This window comes from Oryctolagus cuniculus, chromosome 5 (assembly GCF_964237555.1).
Source record: "Oryctolagus cuniculus chromosome 5, mOryCun1.1, whole genome shotgun sequence".
Taxonomy (NCBI): Eukaryota; Metazoa; Chordata; class Mammalia; order Lagomorpha; family Leporidae; genus Oryctolagus; species Oryctolagus cuniculus.
In genome coordinates, this window is record NC_091436.1 from 5,597,664 (window position 1) to 5,623,862 (window position 26,199).

Genomic DNA, 26,199 nt, shown 5'->3' on the forward strand with positions numbered 1-26,199 from the left:
GTTAAAGATGGAGCATGTGGTCATGGAAAACAGCACTAGGACACTATCATGTCTTGTTCAAGGTCAGAACCTTGAAACCACTAACGCAGCAATTTTGCAATTGAGACCCTATAAATATGGGGAGAAAGTTAGACTAAAGTCTGGAAACATGAGTAGCAAAGGAGCCATGTCTAAAATGAATAAAATGCTACAAACTGATAAGAAATAGATAAACAACCCCAAAAGAAAATGAGCGACACATTTAAACAGGCAATTCTTTGAAGAGAAATTTGATGAACTAAGATGAATAAAGATGCTGGACTTCACCAGCCATTAGGAAACCACAAAATGAAGGATACGATTTTACAGCCAGTTGCTTAGCAAGAATCAAAACATTTGACTGCTCCAAAGTCAGCCAGCACATGGAGGGTTCCATCTCTTACACAGTACCCATGCGTGTGTGCATTAGAGAACCTGGCAGCATTGAGCAAAGTTAAAGATGGAATAAACCTTTTAACTGGGGTTCCCACTTCTGGGTATACACTCCACCATTCTCCAGCTCACACGCACCAGGAGAAAGATCACCTGAATCATTGTTTATGACAAAGAAAAATCAAAAACACTTAAAATCACGATCAATTAAACAGATAAGATGAGGAACATTCACATAATACACGATCTTCATTAAGTGAAATGAGTTAACTGGAATCACGTTTAGCAATATAGATCTCAAAATAATAACGGTGTGTGAGAAAGCATGTTTGAAGAATGATATGTGTAGTACTATTATACTGGTGGATGTAAAACTTGGACACGTGACAAATGGATCGAGTATAGTTTCAGGTACAAATACTCATGGTAGAGAAATGCATGTCAATAGTCAATAATTTCAGGAAATTCATTACATTTGAGGAGGGAAGGGGTCTACAGGTTGGGTATTATGTAAAATGTGTTTTCCTTTTAGAATTTTGTGAAGCAAATAAGGAAAACTGTCAAGATATGTCAGTTTCTGTATTTTTCTGGACGTTTGAAATATTTAATGTACACATTAATTATTGTTCATTATATGACAAGACAAAGAATGCTGGATTGCAATTCCATGAGTTGAAAGCCCCCTTCCCCATTTTAGAGTTTCTGAAATTAGGATGCACCTTACAATCAGGAGGTACGTGAATAGAGCGTTTTCTGCTTTAGTGTCTCTACAAGATTTATGGAATGTATGCACTTCTTGGTGGTTTAGGTGTTAGGGTTGTTTTGTGTTACCCTTGATCTAAACATGTCTGTTTGGTAGTGTAAGGGATGGATTAATGAATCAGGTATCTTGCTGCTTCCAGCTGTCAGTTCTCTTCCCCAAAACCATGGAGGAGACTCTCCAAAGCAGGGTTGGTCTCCGGATTGTGCGACCTGGGATGCTGGGCGGCCTTCCTCAGAAGGGCCCTGGGCTTGGTTAAATGCTCTGACACGGCTATCTTGAAACTCTCAATAATGTGATCTTCATATTTGTCACAATGGAAGAGCCAGGCAGGGGTAGAAGAAAGGCAGCCGAAGAGCACACAGGTGTGCAGAGGAGACAGGCAAAGTCACTGGAACCCCGTTGCTGGTGCTGGCGTAGGGAACAGGACGCTAGTGGACCTGCCTGTGTGGTCTTCCTCCTGCACTTCCCTGTTTAGGCCAGCAACTGGGGCTGAAATGGTGACGAAGAACAAATTGAAGAGAGGGGAGCGCACAGTTCCTTTTCCTTGCAGTCTTATCCTTTCTCACCAGTAAGCTAGAGAAAGGCTGTTTGTAGAAGGTAAATAGATCTCAGGAAGTGAATTAAAAACAGGCGGGTTAGTTTTGTGCAGTATTTCCACGGTTCTTGCAGTAATAAAGTACAGGTGCCTACGAATTACGGAATACAAATTGTGTACTTTCATTGGTTTCACATACTCACATAAATTAGATGGCCTGACCATCGTATGCAAACTTGGAATTGCACAGTATAATGAGGAATGATAGTACCAATAGTTTAAAAATTTAATTTTTCTTGGCTTAGAATGCAATTAAATAGTAAATAAAACACACCATGACAAATTGGGAAGAGAGGGAAATGCTCTGTGTTTGAGTTGGGGCACTTTTATCCCGACTTTGGACATGTTCCTATTGTGCACTGGGCCCCACACACGTCGTAGCCAGCCTTGCTTTACTGGCAGCCTGCACAGCATCTCTCTGCCAGTGGCACAGACTCAGAGTAAGCAGGAATGCACCACCTTCCAGCAGAATAAACTAGGAAAATAAAGCTCAACTTCTCTCTAGTAACATCTTCTGCAAACGACCTACTGTTTTAAGAGCAAACCTGAATCAAACTTCTTTTGCTTTGGGATTACACACACACTTCTTCCGTGAAGAACATCAGGACATATTTTCTTGTTGCAGAGATTGCTAGCTATCAATCAGAATTCCTTTCCTCCCGTTCCTGGGTCTCTGATGGACTACATTTCCCAGACTCCTGTGCAGTGAGCTCTGGCCGTGTGACTGAGTAAATGCGGTGTGCCTCTTTCAGACTGGCTGGTGAGACCTCTGGTACAAGGCGAGGACTGTGAGGCTGCAAGTTGAATAGGACAAAGCCACTGCCAGCCTAGGTCCCCACAACTGCACTGGGTGGGTCCTCTTCTTCTCCACATTGGCCCATTAGTCTGCAAAACAAACCTCCTGACCCTGGACCCGCTGAGGGTGTTATATTCTGTTCCTTTGGCATAGCCTAGCTTAGCCTAACTAAGCCTTCACAAAAATGTCATACTGCCATAAGCAGCCAAGAAAAATGATCCAGAAAACGCTCTCCTTAATTCATATCACCTTTGCTCTCCACCAATCCTGGAGAACAACTTTGAAAATTATATTTTCCTGGTGCACATGCAATTGATGGCCGTTGAAGCCCACTTGTAAGTGACATAAAACTTTGGCCCCCACTCCCAGGAAGTCATCTCTTTTTTATGTTAAACATAAGAGTTTTAGGTGTTTTTCTTCTTGACTTCACAAATGCATTAACAGCCCAGAGGAAATCCATGGCGTATAGTCCCTGCCAGAGAGGGGCTGGAGCCAGTGGTGCTGGAAGTCTCAAGTTCTCTTCCAGGGTCAGCGGACTGCTGGCTTGCAACTGTCATGGTCTCTATTTCCCCTCCCTAAGCAGCACTGCCATCAGCTTCACTGGGTTTTGGCAAGGCTGGGTTAGCCGCAGGGCATGTACCAACTGCTTAAAGACTCTGAGAGGAAAAGTAATACAGAAAGAATAACATTTTTGTTGCTTCATTTTAAGTAGAAGTTAGATGTCAAAGGGAAATTTGTTCTCATTCACTCTATAAATAATGATTCCTGGAATTCTGAGTTTTCTTTTTTTCCTTGCAGGAAATCATTTTATTGTGCCAGGACTAGAAAGTTTGTGCTACAGCCCAAATAGACAGTTGATTAAATTTACTGATGAGTATATTTGAGGGAATTAAGTAGTCATTTTAAATAGAATATGCTTTTATTGGATTTTTATTAAGTAGCATCAATAAAGCAAGGCATATTTGTGGAAAAAAATAAATTCAATAATTTTAACCTTAAATAAATCTTATTTTTAAATCCATAACTTCATTAGTACATTAAAAATTAATATATGATATAGTGATATTATAATGTAATGTATTATTTATATTCAGCTAGACAAATCAAATCACGTCCTTCTGAAATAACATTATATGCAGTAAAAGCTGTACTTCAATAAATGGCCTGACTGTAATCTGAACATGAGCCTTGTTCTTTGTATCTGTGCTTTGGGTCCTTTAAGATAAAACCAATGTACTATAGAGGATGGATAGATTAAAACAAAACATTAAACAAGTGCTCACTGACATTCTGTGGACAAGGTACTGTGCCAGGCATTATGCATAGAAATGAGAAGGAGTTGAGAAAGTAAGTCTTTTCCATGATGCCTGTGTAGGATTTTCCTGGTCTAGTAACCTGCTCACACGTCTAACCCTATTTGCTCCCACAACGCTTTCCTGAGGTAAGAAGGCTGGCATGTCTCATTCAAAAGCCATGATACTAGTTTCCTAGGGCTGCAATTATGGTGACTTAAAACAGCCTAAAATCAAGGTGCCAGCAAGGGTTTTTTTTTTTCTTGCTGAAGGCTAAGGGAGGAGTCTGATTCATGCCTCTCTCTGCATCCTGGTGGTTGCCAGCAGTCGCTGCTGTTCCATGGCTTGGAGACACTTTGCTCCCATTTCTGCCTCTGTTGTCACATAGCTGCCTCCCTGTGTGTGCCTGTCTCCGCCACACCCTCCTTTGTGCATCTGTTCACATCTTCTCCTATACTGCTAAGGTCCCCTCTACACTACTGAGACCTCCTCTGAACTAATTATAGCTGCACAACCCTATGTCCAAAGAAGGTCCAGTTCTGGGATCCTGGGAAGGACCTGGGCTGCAGGGCACTCTAACTCCAGCACCCACTTGCAATGCCTCTGGCTCGGTTACGCTTCCTTAGCCACACTCACTGCGGTCAGATGGAATCCCATGCCAAGTTGAGAGGAGGTGGGAGTGCTGGATGTGGCTGAGTGCAGCTGGAGCACGGCTGGTGGGGCTGGAGACTTAGGACACAGGTGAGAGGTGAGGGACCGTGGTGGGAGACGATGCTGGAAGGGACAGCTGCGACACGAGTGGGGGAAACACTGAAATCCACTGAATAAAGTCTAGATTTTTTTTGTAGGGGCTGATTACAGGGTTTTGAACAGAAAAAGGGTAGAGGTGGTGGGCCTGTAAGATGCTGTTAAAGAATCGTGAGGATTTGCTAAGCTAGTTGAGGTACAAGGTGACAAGCATCTGAAATGGAATATCAGAAAAGTGCGAAGAACAATGGCACAGGAAACAAAGAACGGATAGAAACTAGCTATGGACTTAATCTTTCTTTTTTTTAGGTTATATTTGTTTATTTGAAGGGTAGAGTTATACACACACACACACAGAGAGAGAGAGAGAGAGAGAGAGAGAGAGAGAAGGGAAGTCTTCCAATGGCTGGTTCACTTCCCAGTCTTTAATGGCTGAGGCTGGACCAGGCTGAAGCCAGGATCTTGGAACTCCATCTGGATCTCCCATGTGGGTGGCAGGGTCCCTCTTCCACTGATCTTCCAGGTGCATTAGCAGGGAGCTGGACTGGAAGTAGAACAGCCAGGACACCAACTGGTATCCATAATGGATGATGGTGTCAAGGCAGTGGCTTAACTTGCTGTGCCAGACAGCATCCCTTGACTTAAGATCGAAGGAGGAGGAAAAAGAAAGTGGAATAGTCACATGTTGGGGTCTAGTGCAGACAGAGCTCAGTTGGGCATGACATCTAATGGTACGTGCTAACTTTGTTCACTAGCCTCCATTTGCAGAAGCTGCTAAATACAGCCACCAGTGAGATAAATGCAATCAAGACATGCTCCAAACCCAGGAGCTCTGTGGCTGTGGAGGTGCACATGCCACTCTACTGCCCACAGCCCCATGTTTTCTCTTCAAGCATCACTTTTTTTCTTTTGCATTTCTTGTCTTAGTTCTTTGTTCCATGATGTCCCTAGGAGCTCAGAGAGACTCATCATATGCACTTTTCCTGAGAGGACATTGCCTATTCCAGGCTCGTGTTAATCTCTCCATTTTTCTCTTGGCTCCTCATTTTCTGGGATGAGTCACCTTTTTTTTTTTTTTTCCCAAATGAGCACTTACAATTGTTGAGCTGTGTTTTTAAGTCTTCTATAAATATAAACCCATGTAATTGTCATCCTTGAAGGTACTGTTGCCCTAATTTTGGAGATGAAAAATCTGAAGTTGGATATCCTTGGACAAGGACCCATGGTGGGTCAGAGGAAGGGTCAGCTGTGATTAGTGTGGGGGTAGGGTTTGCCAACCGGAGCAGCCACAACTGTGAAATGTAGGCATTATCCAGACTGGGCAACACATGAAGAACGGAGTCATGCATGAGGAAACGGGAGACTGGTGTGTTTGCATCTTGGTGGTGACAGCCACAGGATCCCTCTAGTGTCCCTCATCTGGCATTGTTTGGTCCCATGGCATAATATAGGCCACCCAGAGGCTGAATCCACAAAAAAATTAGGCACCAATAATTTGACAGCTTCCTGTGATGGGTGTGAATTTGGCTCCAAAATTATTAACATTCTAATCCCAAAGTGTTGGTTCTTGAATTTGAGCACACACAACAATCGCATGGAGAATTTGCTAAATGGTAAATTCCAGATGCCTCTACCCCCATGTGAGTTTTTTGTTTTTGAAGAATGGGCTAAGTCTAGGACATGCCACTAGAAGACAAACATGGAGATTCTAACCCACTTTTTCCAAAGGACCCACTTCCAGAAACACTGTTTGAGCCTGAGCTACCACTACCATCTATAGATCCTAGGTGTTTTCCTTGACATTTTGAATTATTCTTAAATATTTAGAATTCTCTTAGTTTACCATTTAATAATACCATCTAGGTTTCTACTGAAATAACAGATGGTATGACAGATGTCTATCAAATTCTATTATTATTTTTTAGATTCCAAATTCTGTAGAACATAGCGATTCCTTCTTGAGACTAGAGGAGAGGGATTGAAAACAGCTTTCTTTGAGGTAAATGTGCCTCCAATCCTGATTCATTTGGGAACTTTCCCATTAGTTGCCAACAGGGGGTGAGTCATTCCCTGCACAGTGAGTGCACAGTGTGGCTAAGGGTTGGTGGGGGTCGCTGCCTGGGATTATGATGATGGTGTGCAGCCTTCGAACCAGCCACAATTCATGTAAATAATGCAGTGCAGGAAAGCCTCTGAGGCCGTGTAGCATGGGGCTACCCACCCTGTGTTCCATTGCAGCAGCAAACTCAGTTATATAGCTTGCATGAATACAGCCCCCTTTTTTTTAACGTTCAGTCTACAGACAAGAAAGACGACCAAGGCACCCTAAATTCATTTTCTACTTGATGGACACCCATAATAGAGCCTATCGGTTTCCATCAGGACTCAGGCCTTGAACAGTCAGACCATGCAGGCTGCCCTGGCTGAAGGCATTGGTATTTCTTTTTCCTAATATATTTAATGCCGTTGAGTAATTCAGTTTTCTCTTTCCCAGCTACTCCTGACTGGAACTCAATTATAATTCTTTAGGAGGATGTTTAAACTCATTCTCCATTTCCAACAGAGGGCAATTTTTCAGCCCTGTTTCTTGTTCCAAAGAAAGACTAGATTAATATCCTGAGAATTAAGCTTTTGCTCCACTTCCTCAATTTCATCCAATTTTAAGTGGCTTTCCTGGGTATAGAGAATCATCTTCTTCAGATAATCTCACCAATTTTGTTATTTTAAAACAATTACACTTTACATTCAAAAACCTCCTGAAAATTGGAAATTTCAAAGCTCTTTGAAAAATAATAAGCTATAATCAAGGAACAAAGAAATATTAAAAAACACGGAGTATATACTTTAAATTTCATGTTACAAGATGGATTCTAAAAGCAAGTGAGACATAGTTAAATGTATATATTGCATTTCTGCTAAAATAAGACATAAGATTTCAATCGATTCTATTAATTTAAAAATCAGCAGCAGGGTTTAATCAGGTTGTGCTGTACATCAAGTGTGCTTTTATAGGTATGGGCATGTGGTGTCCAAATGACACGGCCCAATCCATGTGACAACGCTGGCCCGAGAAGTTGTTGCTGTAAACTAAAACTGCTGAGATAATGAGATAAATTATAGAGAAGATATATATGTGTCTATATCAACTTAAGTGTCCATAGCCATAAAGAATGAAACGAATAAAAATTAAATCTGATCCAGCTCTCTGCTATGGCCTGGGAAGGCAGTAGAAGATGGTCCAAGTCCCTGGGCCCCTGAACTCGGGTAGGAGACCTGGAAGACGGTCCTGGCTTCTGGCTTCGGATCAGCGCAGCTCCAGTGTTGCGGCCATTTGGGGAGTGAACCAGCAGCCAGCGGATGGAGGACCTCTCTCTCTCTCTCTCTCTCTCTCTGCCTCTCTGCCTCTCCTCTCTCTGTGTAACTCTTTCAAGTAAATAAATAAATCTTTTAAAAAATTAAATCAAGCAAGGATATATGTGTGTGTGTGTGTGTGTGTGTGTGTGTAATTCAAGAAGTCTGTCAAGAGAATGAGAAGATAAACCTGTTTGGGAACACACATCCTTGGAATCCATGTGTAAGAGGGGTCTTCAAAGAGCTCACAGAAATGAAAGGTGTGTTAATTATGAAAAAGTTACATATGGGTTGCAAAAATTTTTTGCACCAAAGTAAATTTATCCATTTTTCCTCAACATTTTTGAAGTACATTCATGTAGTTATAAAGGGATCTGAAGATTCTTATCCAGCAAGGACGAATCTGGAAGACCCATTCTTTGCAGGTGGGTGGTGCTTGGAGAAGTAGAGGACCAAACACATGAGTCCCTCCTGCGTGGGCTTGAAGATGCAGTAGAAGGAAGTTACAAGTAGGACCCCCGAAGGGTTGACAGTCAAACCCACCAATTAAAAGCACAGGTTATTTTTTTTACAAACAGCATGAAAAGGCTCAAGCTGTGTAGGCTAAAGCAATCTGCTCTTCAAACTTCACAATCTCACAAGGTATCATCATTGGGAAATAACTGTGTGAAATACCATGTCTGGGAGAATTTTTCTATTTTTCTTTCTAGACCCTGAAGCAGAAGGGCCAGTCAGCGCTTTGGAAATCACAGCGCTTTTGCTAAATGTCAGAAATGGCATCATCCATTTCACTTAACTCTGTTGGTATTAGTTTGCATAAAGACATGAGATGCATCATTATGGTTAAAATAAGACGACTTGTCAGTGTGCTGCTAATGTGTTTCGTGCTGCACAGTCCCTGGCCAGGTGAAGACGAGGGGATGAGGGGATGGAGGGGTACGGGGTGCGCTGTGCTGTGAGTCCATGCTACTGCGGGCGGTCCCTGGGCTCCTGTCCGGGAAGCAGCCAGCAGCACAGTCACGGTGCAGCCTTCGGCTCCCCTTGTCCACTGCAGAGCCTGCTCCGCAGCTCAGGGATCAGAGAAGCAAGAGCCCACGAGTGCTGGGCCTCGTTGACTTCCTGCCACCCTCCTTTTCTTGTCCTTTTTGTCTTTGTGCCATTTTGCTTTGATAATTATCCTGGGCTTTTCATTGTAACGAAATCTAAACAGATTCCTCCTAAAAGGAATGCTTTATATGACGTTATTTTGTTTTCACCTCTGCTGTGCCCTTTCAGAGTCTTCGCCGTGGCTTTATGTGCTGTACTTTGATTTAATTGGAGATGTGCAGAAGGAAGGTGAGGTTTGAAACACTGGATGTCAGAAGGACAGGGAGAATTATTGTGACCTGTCTAAATGGCATTTGCTCTGTTCCTTTTGTAAATGCCCTCGTAAATACTGAAGACAATCTTGGTTTCAATGCTGTGTGAAAATAAAATGTCACAGAAATTAGTTCCGTAAAATGAACAGAAGTGGAAGGACTTGTCTGGAGGGGCTGAACGTATTCAGCAGGTGTGCTCCTTGTGGGTTCTCGGGTACTGTCTCAAGGTCAGCCATACAGCAAATGGTATGAGGCCGGCGCAGGGCTAATGAGATGGAGCTTTGCACTTGCTACTTGAGTGACATTGAGTGCTGCTGTGTTCTGGCACCTTGTAAATGAAAGCATCATTTGGCATATTTTATTCAAAATAAATAAAAACGTCTCATCCCACCAAGCCCCTAGCCTCCAAAAGTACTCTTCACAGCTAGCTGCCTGTTTACTCAGTCGCGTATTTTAATTTAGCAGTATGTATACCCGCACATACATGGCTGCTCCGTCAGATACAACAGAACTCTCCATGGTGTGCAGTGTGTGCATTTGTGCATGCATGTTGTGCATGTTCTACGTTGTGTGGACTGTGCTCTTTTTCCCACCAGGCAGAACATATGAGGGTTCTTCAAAAATTTCATGGAAAATATGTATTACTTAAAAACTGTTTGAAACACCTTTACATCAAAATCTTTCTATTTTAAAAATTATTTATTCATTTATTTATTTGAGAGGAGCAGAAACAAAGAGCAGAGGCAGGCTCAGAAAGAGAGAGAAAGAGAGCTCCCAGCTGCGGGCTCCCACCCCGAAAGTGCTTGACCCCTAAGGCTGGGCCCAAGCCAGAGCTGGGAACTGGGAACTCAATCTGGGTGGCCCACATTGTTGGCAGGAACCCACTCTGTTGGTGTTAGTTTGCACAAAGACATGAACTAGCTGAGCCATCGCTACTGCCCCCCAGGATCTGCGCCAGCAGGAAGTCAGAATTGGGAGGTGGAAGTGGGCATTGCACCCAGGTACTCTGATATGGGAGGGGATGTCCTACGTGGCTTCATATCGGCTACTCCAAATGCCCACCCCAAACTAATCTTTGGCTTCCATCTTTTTCCATGAACTTTTTGAAGCACCCTCATGTATATCATTTTATCAAGATGCTGAGTATCAGCCATTCTCCTACAGATGGACACTTAGACTTTTCTGGATTTTTCACTGTTGGAACATCTCTGCAGTTTTTCTTGCAGGATTATTTCCTAGGAAGAGAATTTAGGGGACAAATGAATGCATACTTCATGTTCATAGAATGTATTAATGGCTGAGAAAGAACTTCTAAGATCAATCCCATTCATAATAGCTACAAAAAAATCAAATACCTTGGAATAAATTTAACCAAGGATGTCAAAGATCTCTACAATGAAAATTATAAAACACTGAAGAACTAGAAGAAGATACAAAAAAATGGAAAAATCTTTCATGTTCATGGATTAGAAGAATCTATATCATTAAAATGTCCATACTACTGAAAGCAATTTACAGATTCAATGTGATACCAATTAAAATACCAAGGACATTCTTTTCAGACATAGAAAAAATGATGCTGAAATTTATATGGAAACACAGGAGACCCCAAATACCTAAAGCAATCTTATACAACAAAAACAAAGCCAGAGGCATCACAATGCCAGATTTCAAGACATACTACAGGGCAGTTATAATCAAAAGAGCCTGGTACTGGTACAAAAACAGATAGATAGACTAATGAAACAGAATAGAAATTCCAAAAATCAATCCATGCCTCGAAAACCAACTTACCTTTGACAAAGGAGCTAACAACCAATCCCTGGAGCAAGGAAGTCTCTTTAACAACTGATGCTGGGAAAACTGGATGTCCACATGCAGAAGCATGAACCAACACAAAAACCAACACACCTTACACAGAAATCCACTCAAAATGGAATAAAAACCTACATCTATGACCCAATATCATCAAATTATTAGAGAACATTGTGGGAACCCTGCATGACATTGGCATAGGCAAAGAGTTCTTGGAAAAGACCCCAGAGGCACAAGCAATCAAAGCCAAAATCAACAAATTGGATTACATCAAATTGAGATGCTTCTATACTGCAAAAGAAACACTCAGCAAAGTGATGAAGCAACCAACAGAATGGGAGAAATTGTCTGCGAACTATTCAATTGATAAAGGATTAATACCCAGAATACATAAGGAGAACAAGAAAATCCACAACAACAAAACAAGCAACCTAGTTAAGAAATGGGCAAAAGACTTAGACATTTTTCAAAAGAGGAAACCCAAATGGCCAAAAGACGTGAAAAAATGCTCAAGATCAGGGAAATGCAAATCAAAAACACAAAGAGGTTAGAATGGCTTTCATACAAAAATCAACAAACAACAAATGCTGGTGAGGATGTGGGGGAAAAGATAGCCTAATCCACTGCTGGTGGGATTGTAAGCTGATAAGGCCACTGTGGAAGACAGTATGGAGCTATCTCAGAAATTTGAATATAGACCTGCCATATGACCTAGCCATCCATCCCACTCCTGGGAATTTACCCAAGGGAAATTAACCAGCATAGGAAAGAGTTATCTGTACCCCCATGTTTATTGCAGCTCAATTCACAACACCTAAGATATGGAATCAACCCAAATGCCCATCCACTGAAGACTGGATAAAGAAATTATGGGATATGTACACCATGGAATACTATACAGCAGTAAAAAAAGAAATCCAGTCATTTGCAACAAAATGGATGAAACTGGAAAACATCATACTTAGTTGGGGCTGGCACTGTGATGTAGCGGGTAAAGCTGCTGCCTCAATGCTGGCATCCCATATGGGCATCGGTTCGAGTCCCAGCTGTTCCATTTCTGATCTAGCTCTCTGCTATGGCCGGGGAAGGCAGTAGAAGATGGCCCCAGTCCTTGGGCCCCTGTACCTGGGTGGGAGACCTGGAAGAAGCTCCTGGCTCCGGATCTGCGCAGCTCTGGTTGTTGTGGTCGTCTGGGGATTGAACCAGCAGATGGAAGACATCTCTTTCTTTCTACCTCTGCCTCTCTATAACTCTTTGCCTTTCAAATAAATAAATAAATCTTCAACAAAAACAACAAAAAAACCCCACATCATACTTAATGAAATAAGCCAGTCCCAAAAGGACAAATACCATATGTTCTTCTTGACCTATGATAACTAATAGAGCACCTAAAAGACAATCTATAGAAGTGAAATTGACACTTAGAGAAACAAAGACTTTGAAAAACCCTTGTCCTGACTGTTGAGGAACTTTTTTTTCATACTATTTGTTGAACTCTTTACTTAACACAGAGTTAATCATATGTGTATAAAGTTAATTGAAAATAGATCTTAGTAGAAAATAAGAATGGGAATAGGAGAGGGAGGAGGGGGAGTATTGGGAGAGTGGGTGGGAGGGCAAGTATGGTTGGGAAGAATCACCATGTTCCTAAAGTTGTACTTATGAAATGTACGAAGTTTGTATTCTTTAAATAAAAGGTTTCTGGGGGAAAAATAAAAAAAATAGATTTTCTAGAGATCAGAAATAATAGAAAGTATTAAATCATCTTTCAAAAGCATTGTGCATATCTGCCCTCTTCAGCCATTAATAAGAATGTCCATTTTCTCAGCATTTCGTCAGACCTGGGAGTCAGTTGGCTTTATGACTTTAATGACTTCATCAGTGAGGTTGATCATGTGTTCGCTGTTTTTGACCATGTTTCTTCTCTGATTGCTGTTGTTTTTTGTGTTGTCTTTTTCTTATTGCTGTTCAGTAGCTTTTTGTTCCTCTGGGGAATTAATCTTTACTATCACATGTATTGAAATTATTTCCTTCCAATTTACTATTTGCTGTGCAAGTCTATGTTGGGGTTTTTGTTTTACATGGATTTTTAGTTTTATAAAGTCAGATTCATCGACCATTTTCTTGATGCTTCCCACATTTTGTGTTGTGGTAAAAAAAAAAACCCTTTTCAATAACTCATTTCTTAACAAAATTGTTTTCTATTTTCTTCTAGTTCTTTTGTGGTTCTAATATTTTTACACTTCAATCCTGAAACCATTTGAAAATTATATGAGGAGGGCTGTGAAGCACACATTCTGACGTTGCTGTCTCCAAATGGAACGCTAATGAGTTCAATATGAATTGAATAATGCAGACTTTCCCTATTGATTTTAATTATCACTTTTATTGAATATTTATATTACCACATGTAGGTGGGTTTGCTCCTTACTGTCCCCTGTTTTCTACTGATTTATCTTTCAGCCCCTGCACTGTTTTATTTTGAGAAAGGCAACTATTTTCCTCTTTGTCACCTCTTCTTCCTTCTTTAGAATTTTGAATATTTCACTTCCTTTTTTTCAGGAGACTATAATACATGAGACTACACATTTTGGAATACAGGGAGGTAAGACATTTTTTAAAAATTTACAGGCTGTCCCTGTAGGATGGGATTATTTTGGAATGACAGCTGTTCAAAATTTACAGCCATATTATGAATTATCATGGCTGCCCAAGGCAGTGCCTCCTATAGTCATGCTGCCTCCTTTTTAAAAGAAATTTTAATTTCAGGATGGTCTTTAATTTGAAAAACAAAATTGTAGAGTTGTACAAAGAGTTTCTGTGCACCCCACACCCAGCTTCCTCTAGATTAACATCTTTTATTAGTATATAGATCACATTCATAAACCACGCCCTACTTCCCACATTTTTTAAAATCCAAACTTGCTGTATCCTTCTTACCCATCCCAGCCTTTAGTATTCAACATTCTGTGTTCATATTGTGTTTTTTTTTAAGCTCCCACAGAACATGTGGTATTTCTCTTTCTCTGTCTGATTTATTTCACTAAACATGGTGCCCTCTAGGTCCATCTATTTTGCTGCAAATGACAGGATTTCATCCTTTCCATCCATTGTGTATATATACCACATTTTCTTCATACAGTCATCTGATGACGGACATCTCGGGCAATTCCCTGTCTTGGGTACTGTGAACGGCACTGCAGTAAACATGGTGGAGCAGGTGTCACTACTGGTACACATCCAAACACACGCGCAGCCTCCTGAGGGCTCCAATGAACATGAGTCATTATCTCCCTCAGGGACATGGGGCCTCAGCCTCCTCCTTGCTCCCCACTGCCCGCCCCGGCTTCTGTTCTCATGCAGGTCCAATTCCAGAGGAACTGCCTGTTTTTTCCCAGACTCAGAAATCTTTCCCTTAATCTCCTCAGTCTCTTTTCCAAGGAGTTCTTAAGAAAAATAAGGCCAAATTACTTTATATTTGGTTAGACTATGATCTAGTAAATTAAGTTTTAAATAGTTAATTTAAGGACTTAATAAAGGTAGTATTTGTGATAATTTCCATAACTGTTGGACATCAGGTTCTATAATTAGAAAGGTTTTGCTCTAACTTAGGTTAACATGCTCAAAGTTATATGATTAGCTCTAGAATCCAGGAATTTCAGCCAACAAACAAGCTCTTAACTAATTATTCTTTATAAAGTCATAACTTATTCTATATTTTTTGTCTATTTAAAAAAATAAGCAAAAGCCTAATCAAATCGTCTTGAGGTTTGTCTATCCTTTTCCCTTTTATCCATTCTCATCTATTCCTGCACAGCAAAGGAAACAGTCAACAGAGTCAAAAGTCAACCTATGCACTGGGAGAACATTTTACAAACCACATATCCCACATAGGGTTAATTTCCAAAATATATAAGTAACTCTTACAGCTCAAAAGACAAAACCCAAACAACCCAAAGGCAACCTGGAGAAAGTACTTGAATAGAAATTTCTCCACGGAAGACATACAGATGGTCAATAACACAAATATGTGAAAAAGCATCCAACGCAACTAACCATCAGGGAAATGGAAATCTAAATCACCTTTCACCTGCTAGGACGGCCATTATTTAAGAAAGGGAAAATGAAGGAGAGTGGGAGGGAGAAGTGGGAAGGGAGGAGGGAGGAAGGGAATATCATTATGTTCTTAGAATTGTACTTACAAATCACATGGAATCTGTTAAATACTAATTAAAAATTAAAATTAAAAAAATTTTAAAAGAAAAAAGTTGGAAAAAAGACAAGTGTTAGAGAGGTTGTTGGAGAAGTGGGAATGCTAGTATACTGTACGGTTGGCTGGAAGGTAAATTGGTACCGTGACTATGAAAAACATTACAGAGGTTTTTGTAAAAAAGCAAATGAAAGAGCTACCAGACGATCCAGCAACCTCACCCCCTGCATATACAGCCGAGAACGGAGATCAGGATTTGGGAGAGATATCCTGCACCCCGTGTTCACTGCCACATTGGTCACACCAGCCCAGATAGACAAACAACCACAGTGTTCATTGGCAGATGAGTGGATACAGAAAATATGGTATTTACATACATTGAAATGTTATTCAGCCTTAAAGAAGAAAATCTTGCCATGTGTGACAGTGTGGGTGGACCTTACAGTCACAGAGAGACAAATATCACGTGACTCCTCACTTAAGACCATATGGAAGTAGAAGCTAGAATGGCGGTCAGCAGGGACAGGGCGAGTGTCTGCTCTGGGGGTGTAAAGCTACAGCTGTCTGAAATGAGGAGGGCACACCGGAGACCTGCAGTACAGCCCAGTGTGAACAACAAGTGACTGCACAGAGGAATCTATTACAGGTTACAGCTCATGTTAAGTGATGTAGGAGTTGGTGGATGTGTTTCCTACCTCGCTTGTGGTGATGGTAACATGAATGTGTGTCCAAACTCACCACAAGGTATGCGTGAACAATGTGCAGATGTGGTAGGAGCCTTCAAAAGTTCATGCCGAACGCACAGCATGAAGTTCAAAACATTGTTGCACCGAAACAAACATCTTTTACTGCAAATTTTACAAAAGTTTTTGATGCATCTTCATGCTAGTTATATCCCACTGAAATTTGGAAAAATAGAATACAAAATAAAAATGTGTTTTTTGTAAAAGTTCTGGTTAGAGTAGGATGAAGATGGGGAACACAGATGTGGCAGCAGTCAGAAATACATCGTTAAGTCACAGAAAAACATACGCCTGTCTCTTCCATTCTCCTAAGATATTTAAATGTCCTGAGCATGTTTATACCAGAAAAATTTTTTTCTTTTTAGTGAAAATACAGGCCAGGGTAAGTGTCTGCTGTTGGTACTTAATAATGTGAAAACACCAGTAACAAAGCACCTGTTCGCCTTGCAACACCCAGTAGCTACAGTTTGACTAGGAGAGGCCAAGACCTCATGCTGAAGTTTAAGCCCTAAAATTACAGTTAATGCTGCTAGGAAGGTAGAACGTTAATTCAGTCATGAAGGTTAGGAGGTGTGCCCGGTGGGAGGTCGTGTGTGGCAGGGGACCTGTCCTTGGAAGAATGTTCCTGGGAGAGGGTTGCTAGAAATGCCTTCTCCCCGCTTCCTGGCTCATATGCGATCCTGCCTTCCCACCTACTGCACCACTGCTACTGGCATGCCCGTCAGAGGCCAAACCAACGCGGCCACTTGATCTTACTTCAGAACAAACTTCCCAAGTGTTTCATTTCAGTGCTGAAAAGTTAATACAGCAACAGAGAGATGACCAAGAGGAATGAAGTGTACGTTCTAGACACGGAAAACAAACACACTTAAGGAAACGAGCTCCTGATGGAGACATTTCATGATAAAAATGATGTGAAATTCACATACGTGGTGTGCGTAAGAGCAAACACAGAAGACAGACCACAATACCCTTGCATGGGCAGGAAGGGAGAGGCACAGGAGAAACTGTGAGGAGGGACTGGGCCCATGGCTGCACGCATCACGGGAGCCCTGGCAGCCAGATGTCCATTGGATAGAAGTGAACTATGAGGATTTGCCAGTAAAAGACTTGAAATGTTCAGCAAAGATATAAAAGCACTCCACGGCCCTGGAATATAGGGCTGCTGCAACACAGTGGAGTCTTGCCCAAGGAAAGGAAAAGAAAGAAAATTAATAACCTTGTATAGTGTTTGCAATTTTCAAAGTACCTCGTCACATTTGATCTTCAACAACAAAATCATTATTATTTTTATTGTGTGATGAAGAAACTGAGGTTTGGTGAGATAAAAATATATGAACCAAAAATTACATTTCAAGCATCCATACATTCATTCCAGAAAGTATCTATCGGGCCAGGTGTGGGTAAGTGTAGCCATTTCTGAAATTTGCAGTGATCATGTTTTTTATACCTCATAGTGTGTGAATTTAGGACAGTTTCCAGTGTATTCCTAAGTAACACCTCTGTTCTTGAACTGTGGGTGTCAGGGGCTGCCTGGCATCTGGCCAATGTGAAGTGTAGCCAGGGTCTACTGCAGTGTGGCCTGGTTCTCATGTCACGGGGACAAAGCCAGGCATGGGAGGGCCTGGGAATGAGGGGACTCTCTCAGCACCTTCACTACCAGAACTCATGTGGGGAGGTCATGGAGACTGGCCCCTTCAGACTGCTCAGTTGCAAAACTGCCCCAAGATAGTCCTGTGCAGCTGTCCACAGCATGTTAAAAACGAAGCAAAAATGAAAGCAGAAGTAGTTTGGTGGAAGAGGAGGCGGAAGCAGAGGATGGATTCTGCCTCACACACAGGAGCTGAAAGTTGGATGGATGAATGTCTGTTGCTCTTTCTGCACCTTCTTGGCCAACTGTTTCAACTGTCTCCTGTCCTGCTAGCCTGGGGACAAACGTGTTGGTGACACGCAGCTGTCAGGCCTTTGGGAGCTAAGGCGTCTCACCCCAGCACGGGCATTGCACAAATGGGAGATGGGAGGATTGCTGGGGGCAGGGAGCAGGTGACCGCGTGACATGTGCGTGGTCTACTTACGGGGCAGACGTGTGCAGGAGCAGAAGGCGATTTGCTAAGACTTGCGGCGAGGTGCAGCTGATGTTCTGGCAGGCCAGTGGCAGTTACAGCACGCAGAACTCTTCCCAAAAATAGTTGCATTCTGGGCCAGTCCTCACTTCAGTTTTACCTCTTCTTTTCCTTGACGTGATTCCTGCCTGGGCCACACACAGCCTTTCCCTAAAACTCTACCTATTCTGGAAGAAATTTCATATCACTGCTCTATTAGAAAAAATGAGCATAATATTTTTCTCAGGCCACGAATGGGAAGACGGATACCCCACAAAAATGCATCTTAGAAAGGGAGCCAGAGGCTGAAGCCACGCTAGACCTGCCGAACGTGGAAAGAGAAAGCCAACGAGGCCAGACGTTTTATTTGAACCAGGAGCCCTGAAATATAAGCCCAGCGTTTAAAGCTCTGAAACAAACAAACAAAGAAAGAGAACAAAACCATAAAATGATGCTGACATTACAACTAAAACAAGTTTTGGGGGGCAGGTTTTTGTCAGTAGCAATGGTTTTTATGCCTCTCTGAGTTGCGGTTACAGTCACTTTCCTGTGCCTGTTCAGGGTTTACAACTTTTAAAAAATAGGTAACCTATTAGGACTTCATTACTCCAAGATGAGCTGAAGCCGTCGTGGTGTCCAGTTGCTCTGAGCCATCCCTGTTGGCTTTCTCCCCTGCCTTCCGAGGACAAGTCCAGCTGGGACAGTCGGGCGCCGGTCACTTGGTCACAGCGCCAGGAGCAGCCCAGTGTTTCACCATTTTCTGGCACTCACGAGGTGCCAGGCGACGTCCTGAGTGCTTAGCTAATATTAGTGCAACCCTGCAAACAAACCTGTGAGCAGAGTGCTATCCATACCCTGCTTTCACAGCAAGGGAATGGAGCTGCAGGACGTTAAGCGGCTTGCTCACGTGCACGGCCCCTGCCAGGAGGAGTCTGGCTGCAGAGCTGGAGTCGCAGGGGTCCCCCAGGTTAAATGACAACAATGAGTGCTCTCAGAGAGGAGCCTGCTGGAGCCGCGTTTTTCTGCCCACACCTGAAAGAGCCCCTTGAGGGCTTTGGTTAAGCTGAACCCAAGGTTACAATGGGCGCAGCCCCCTGGGAGTTAGCCCCTTAGTGGCTCTCCTAGCTTGAGCTAGGAGAGAAGGTGCTAGGAGCTAGAAGGTGACCCATAGAATGAACTATGTTTGCTGAACTTTTCCAAGTAAAGGGCAGGATAGGAGTGGCTTGTTGAAAATACCCCAAGGCCTTGTGTGTTCTGTTTTTAGACTTTTCCTGCCTCTCTTTGCTTGGGTCACTGTCCCACATGTCTGGGAAGGGCAGGGGAGGTGGAGAGGAGAGGAGAGGGACAGAGAGTCAGGCAGTGCCCTTGAAGCAAACACTCTCTGAAGCAGTAAATCACCAGGAGAATGCAACCCGGAGAGGCAGATTTAACATGGAACTTCTGTTACCTTATTAAGTCAAGCGAGTTAGAAACCATATGTCTCCTAGAAAACGGAACATATTTGTTTACAAACATACACAGTAAGTGACAAGATGTATAGAAAATAAATATGACACCCTCTGAATTTTTAAAACTAGTTCTTCTTTACTAAGTTAGCAAATGAAATAGGTAAGGTACAATCACCCTGAGATGAAAGACAATTTTTCTCTAAGCAACTTAGAAATGAGGTTTTGTAAGTAAACTGGGGGTTGGCCATGCAGTAACTTGGTTTTTGATTTTCATTTGAAGAGCAGACCTCGGTAATGCTCGGCGAGACCATGGGGAGTGCATGCTCACTTCCCTTCCAGCCACCCTGGGAGGAAATCTGCCATCAGCAATGTCAACAAGCAGCGGCACCACTGCCCCGGGCCGCGGGTTTACTCCAAGAGGGGACGGATCAGAAGCAGCTGACACCCTGCTATCTGCACACCCTCTCATCCAAGCATGAAACCTCTCTCCAGACGGCACTCCTAATGGGTAGGTAGGTGGCAATTATTATTTTTCTCTCTGTTGTGCCGAGTATAAATACCTTGGCAGTCGGAATGCTCTGAGTAAATAATTACTGTTTTCCCCCAATGCACAGAGACCATATACAATGCTGTGTAATGAGTTACTGACAGTCAGTAGCAGGCCAGAGCTTCTCCACGTTGTAGGTAAGAGTGGACGCCTGTCTCAGCCTTCGTATGCTAATGGGCTCCTTCTCTTGAACCTTATTCTCACATCAAGGTCATATGCACTGGCAAGACCACACGGGCTGGCTACTTTCTGCCCACAGACTCCACTCCGCAGATCAAACAGCCTGTGGGAGTCTCATTCCCTTGGGAACTCTGGAACCTTGTTCTCCTCTCTGCAGCCGAACAAGGCTGAAGTCCTGTTTTGTGGCCCCATGTGTTGGCCTTGCCTCCCTTCTTCATAGGACGCACCCCGCATTCTGGGTGCCTCCCACTACCTCCTTCATTTGTCCCTGGCACTGTGAGGGCTCCCGTGTGCACAACTGTGATTGGGAGTGAGACTGATCTGGCTTCCCAGAGGGTTTGGGGGGAGGCTGGAAGTTCTAGAATGCGCTTGGATGAGGGTTTCCTGAGTCATCCTCTGACTTCCTTCTCTCTCATGTTGCATGCTCTGCCTTGGCCTTCTCACCCAGTCCTGGATCGCAGGCGTGGAGGGGAAGCTGGGCAGGAGGTAGGCTGGAGGGTCTGCCCTTCCACTTCTGCTGAGCGTGCTCTCCTGGAGGCCCTGGCAACAGCTCCAGCTCCCCTCGGGCAGGACTGAGCTGAGCTCCTGGCCTTCCCCTCCGGCTTCTCGGGGCTCTCCACTCCTGAGCATGCGCCACTACCCCCTGTCACCCAGGCTTCTCAGTTCTGAGCCATCCTTTACTCTGCATCTCCATACTGAGTTTGCCAAGTCCTGCTGATTTTTCAAGCGCCAACCCTCAAGCTTTAACCTCCTCCATTCTCTTGGTGCAAGTCCACGTGACCTAAATGATACAGTCCGTGCGAGGAGCAAACACCTACTCTCAGCATCCCTTTCAGAAGGCCCCTGCGAAGCCACAGCTCCCATCTCTGTTTCCTCTGGCCTGGGCCGCCGTTGCCGCCCTCTGCTCTTGTATGCCCCCGGGCATGTCACACGCCGTGCTGTTCTGATGTCCAGATGGCTCATTACCTCAAACAGGCAACGGGCGGACGACTCCTACCCCGACACGTCAGCTCCCATCGTGACTTTCTGGGACCGGCAGGAGCGAGCCTGTACCTCGGGTTGCGGGGGTGTGAGGGGACTTGGGTCCTAGAGTCAGCCTTTAAGGAAGGCCCCAGAAACCCACAGAGAGTTTTCTTCCAACATCAGAATACACTGCTGCCTCCTGGGCCATGGAACAGGTGTGGGCATGGGCTTGCTCTCAGGATGTGGACACAGGGAGAGGCTGCAGTGTGATTACGGAAGTTGCTGAGGCGGGGACTGAGGAAGGAGAACCGGATTTCTGTTCCTTGCTGTTCTCCAGGGCAGAATGGACTGTGGCGTGGAGGGAAGGGGGGCTGGCCTGCGTCTGAAAGTGGCTGAGTCTGAGGAAGATGCAGGTGGACATGTGCAGACTTCACTATGCACCTGTACCCACATTCTGCTTATTTTTTATTTTCAACTCAAATTACTCACGGCAAGGTTTGCTGCCTTCAACCCTGGCCCTGTTGCTATCTCCCTCACGCGCGATTTGCCACTCAACCTCTCCTTCTGGTTAGCAGGCACAGGGGAGACTGTGGACTGGTTCCCCTCATTCATTATATGCGATGACAATTTGTTCAAGCCTGTCACTCTTAGGATGTTTTTCTGATGAACTACTACATGCTTATACGGCAAAGACAGCTCCATCTCTGGGCTACTGTGGCATCACTGGGAGCAGGGAGGATTGCTCTATTGCTCCCCACAGTCCAGGCAGTGCCCACCCCGGCACAATGAGCCTACATCCTCTTTGCCCTTGCAAGTCAGGTACAGCACACGTAGGCATTCTTTAAATGTTAATTCTATGAGATCCATGTTTTCTAGTTCTATGTAAGGGATTTGGTCGACTGTTGACCTTCCACGTCTTACCCTGAAAGTTAAATCGCAAACCTGAGTACAGGCTCCCAAGTTCCAGAAGACTGACACCAGATGGACTCTGCCGGTGCCACTGTCCTTTGTGCGGGGAGACAGATTCCTGGTGCTCCCTAGTCCACCTCCTCCCAGAATCCTCTTGGCTTTTTAAAACTCCTCAACGAATTTAACAATCTGATGTAAGTACTACCTAAATCAAGCAAACCAAGGAAAAGCCTAGATTATCAGGAAAGAAAATTTAGGGGCATATGAATCCACTTCAAATGCAGAATGTGATTCATTTCTTAAAAAGAGTATCCCTCAGGTATTTGCATATATGATTCGATGGGTTAGAATGCAATTTACATACCACATGCCAAGAACGCATTTGTTAGACAAAGTGAGATACCACCAAGCTTGCAAGCACATTCATCAAAGAGAATTGGTTAAACACACTCAGAGTAAAAATAGCAAAGAACGAGTGCAGTACTTAGTATGAAATCTCACAAACTATTGCCAAGGAACACAGGTTACTGCGTGAAAGAAATGCCAAGTCACTGGACCAGTTCTCTTACAATGGCAGGTTAAGACAGACACCCTGTCTCTGCCACCGACCACAAAGGGCTTCCAAGCAAGGGGGTTCACAACACAACAAAGCGAAAGCAACCTCCTGAACACAGTTAATCAGCACTTCAAAACTGGAGCAGAAAGCTTCCTACCAGCTCCCAGTTTCGGCAGTAATTAAGCTCGAAGGTGGAATATTATTTTTGCCCCAGGCAGTTCAGCTAGCTGTGTGGATGTTGTTTGTGTAAATGCCTCATTATGCATAAAAGCAGTTGGAACTCCCTGTGTTTACCTTGCACTTGTGAACGGGACTCATTATCAAGAGTGTCTGCTACAGTGTGTCTCCCTCTCTGGAAAGGAAATGTTACTGATTTTGCCAGAGGAGCTCAAAATTCAAACTGTTGGTTTCATCATCTCAGGCGGGAGACAGAGCTGGGCAACTGGGAGTCGTCACCAGGGGAGATGGGCGAGACCAGAGTGTCTGCGGCGGGAACTGAGCCTGTCTGTTCTGGGGCAGGTTCTGGAGGGCAAGGATCTGCACTAGACTGGGGGTGGACTGCTCAGCACTCTTCCAAAGTGGAAGAGAAGGCAGACAGATGGGAGCGAGTCTTCGTAGACAACAGAGAATGCGCACCTGCAAGAGGCAGGAACCAGTCGGACTGGATATTTAAGAGGATGTATTTATCCTCACCATGTGCTTGCTGAAGGGATACAAGAGATGGAGTGAGTCATTTGGGTTCACGCAAGCCCCTTAAACAGAGTAGAAACTGGGTGCCGTTCTCCTCTCAGCTGTAAATGACTCCCTTAAGAGGCTGTGCTTCCCTCACTTCTAATCTAGCTCCGGTGGCTGGCTTCAGGGTGACACGTGTGAGGGCTGCCACAGTGCCTGCCCGAGGCTGCCTCAACCCTTGCCCCTGTGTTACCTGGCCTCTCAGGCAAGAACCAAGCAAACCGGACAGTGTCCTCCAGCCTGGCTTGAGGCTTCTTTGGCTAACATGTCAAGGCACTTAGTGTGCAATGAGCGATCTGTAACTCCTGGCTGCTACCGTCATCATCAGCATCATCGATGACCTGTGTCATTATTTATTTATGCTTTTCGTTGTCTAAGTTCACCGTTCTCTGCGTGGTGCTTGGCACAGGGCTTCGCACGTGGAAGATGATCCATGAGAAATCCTGGAGTCAGAGTCAACAGACGGCATGTGCTAGAGGAAGGTGTGCTCTGCCTGCAGCAGGTTCCAGGAGGGGATGCCTCCTTGCCTCCTTGCCTCCTTCCCTCCTTGCCTCCTTCCCTCCATCCCTCTTGCCTCCATCCCTCCCTGCCTCCATGCCTCCTTGCCTCCTTGCCTCCTTGCCTCCTTGCCTCCATGCCTCCTTGCCTCCATGCCTCCTTGCCTCCTTGCCTCCATGCCTCCTTGCCTCCTTCCCTCCTTGCCTCCTTCCCTCCATCCCTCTTGCCTCCTTGCCTCCTTGCCTCCTTGCCTCCTTGCCTCCTTGCCTCCTTGCCTCCATGCCTCCATGCCTCCATGCCTCCATGCCTCCTGCACCGGCTGCACAGCTGCATGCAGAGAGCTGAGGTAAGTAAGGGCCTTGTCACCCTCAGGAGACACTCAGCAGCTCCCGCCGCCCTTCCTCAGCCGGAGTCTATGACGACAGGCCTGCTGCTTTTGATTGTCTGGCCCCCCGCACCCCCAAACATGCCTTCTCACAACCCCTACCATGGCATATCGTCTCCACCCTGGACGTCACCCACACTCTTCTGCCATCTAATTAAACGGGTGCTCATCAGACATTTCTGCTCACCAAATCGCTTCAGTCTCTGCCTCCTTCTCCGTTTCCCAGTGGAGGAGGCAGAGCTGTGTTCCTCCCCTTGAATATGGCTCATAAACAGGTTCCACAGCATCACTGAGGAAGCGGTCGTGAGAATCGTGACAAAGTTATTTTTTTCTGTAAATTAGGACTCTTCATGTTGATCTCCCAACTGTCAGTCAAGTTGACTTCATCCGTGACTGTGACTTATCTAACAAGAGTGTCACTGGTCCCAGGAGGACCCCTGCAGAGCCTTCCCTGCACTGACAGAGCGATATGCTTAGGAGGTTGGAATCGAACTAAGATGAACTCATGAAATTACGAAGAAAGGAATATTTTAAAATAAACAAAAGGAAACCACGAACTACTATCACATTTTTGTCTAGCCATCTTTAGGCTGCATGTTCCTAGAATGGCAAAGAGGTTTTCCAGTTTCAGATGGGACAGCACACACAATTTTTCCTTGTGCTGAGTGGAGCGCCAGGAAACACTTCCTGTTACAGATGCCCTGAGTTAGAATAGTGCAACAGGGGCCGCTGGCAACGGTGGGTGTTAATAAAGTTGAAAATGAAAAAGTAGTAAGATTGACAAGCGACTGAATTTGGGGGTGCAAGGGAAAGAATACTGGAAGATTACACTGTCAGAATCTTCTTAAAAGGTGCCTGGTAGAGAAATCTTACACAGCATCACAGATCTTCTTGGGCGATCTGGCACATGTCACTGAGCCGGCCAGCTGAGCTACGCCAGGTCCAATAAAATGATACTAGGCAAGAGAGCAGGGAACAATCAAGATGTCAGCATGGCTGCTGAAGTGTTGACACCAAGTTCCACCAAGGTGGCCTTCTGCTTTCAGGCCAGAGCAGTGAGCTAAAGTTTCACGCTGTAGACACAAGGGATCCCCATTTATTAAATGTGTATGGACAGACTTGGCTGCAAACAATATTACTTATGCTAAGTCTCAAACTTCAGCAACTGAGGGTCTATCCACAATTATTATTTTTTACATATTTTGAGGAAAACAGAGTTTCTGTACAGTACACCTAGGGTGTAATATAATTTCAAATGGAAACTTGTATAAGAGGAAAAAACCAAATATGATATTAGAGAAATTTATAAAGAGCGGGAGAAGCAAAGAGAAATATAGTACAGGAAATCAATGCTGTCTGAAATTTCAACATAAGGACACAAGTAATAACGAGTTGTAGTATATTTGAAATCCAACAACAAAAAAGGTACATCTTGTCCAAAAATTTCATGATATTTCATAATGCTGAATTTAAGTGCAACTTTTGTTCAAGATCAACACCACGCATGATATTTTTATGAAACAGACGATAGTAAATAGGATCGAATGCTACTCCTTTTCAGTTAGTAATAAGAATGAAAGAAAAACAGCTTTGGAACAAGCTGCAAGTTTAGGAGTATTGCTTAGACATCACTGGTTTAAACACAAAGACAAAATCAATGTATCTGGATGACTTGTGTAATATATTGTAATGAGATGCCCAATTTGATGCAGTTGAAACTCCCAACACTCAAGAAACAGAAAACTATAGAAGTTTTTACATTTCTTTTTCCATTTGAGTAATGCCATCAGTGCCTTTT

General features: G+C 43.9%; 1 protein-coding gene across 4 annotated transcripts in view; it reads right to left on the bottom strand.

The window, feature by feature from the left end:
- PACRG (parkin coregulated) overlaps positions 1–26,199 on the bottom strand; it is a 578,050-nt gene that overhangs the window by 174,315 nt on the left and 377,536 nt on the right. The window contains exon 5 of one of the 4 annotated variants that reach the window (XM_051855184.2): positions 1–24,343. This exon is cut by the window's left edge and continues 17,901 nt beyond it. The exons of the other annotated variants lie outside the window; for them this stretch is intronic. Coding sequence (XP_051711144.1) covers positions 23,991–24,343 — 353 coding nt within the window. The 3' untranslated portion in view covers positions 1–23,990. The remainder of the gene's footprint in view (positions 24,344–26,199) is intronic. 4 annotated transcript variants of the gene reach the window in all.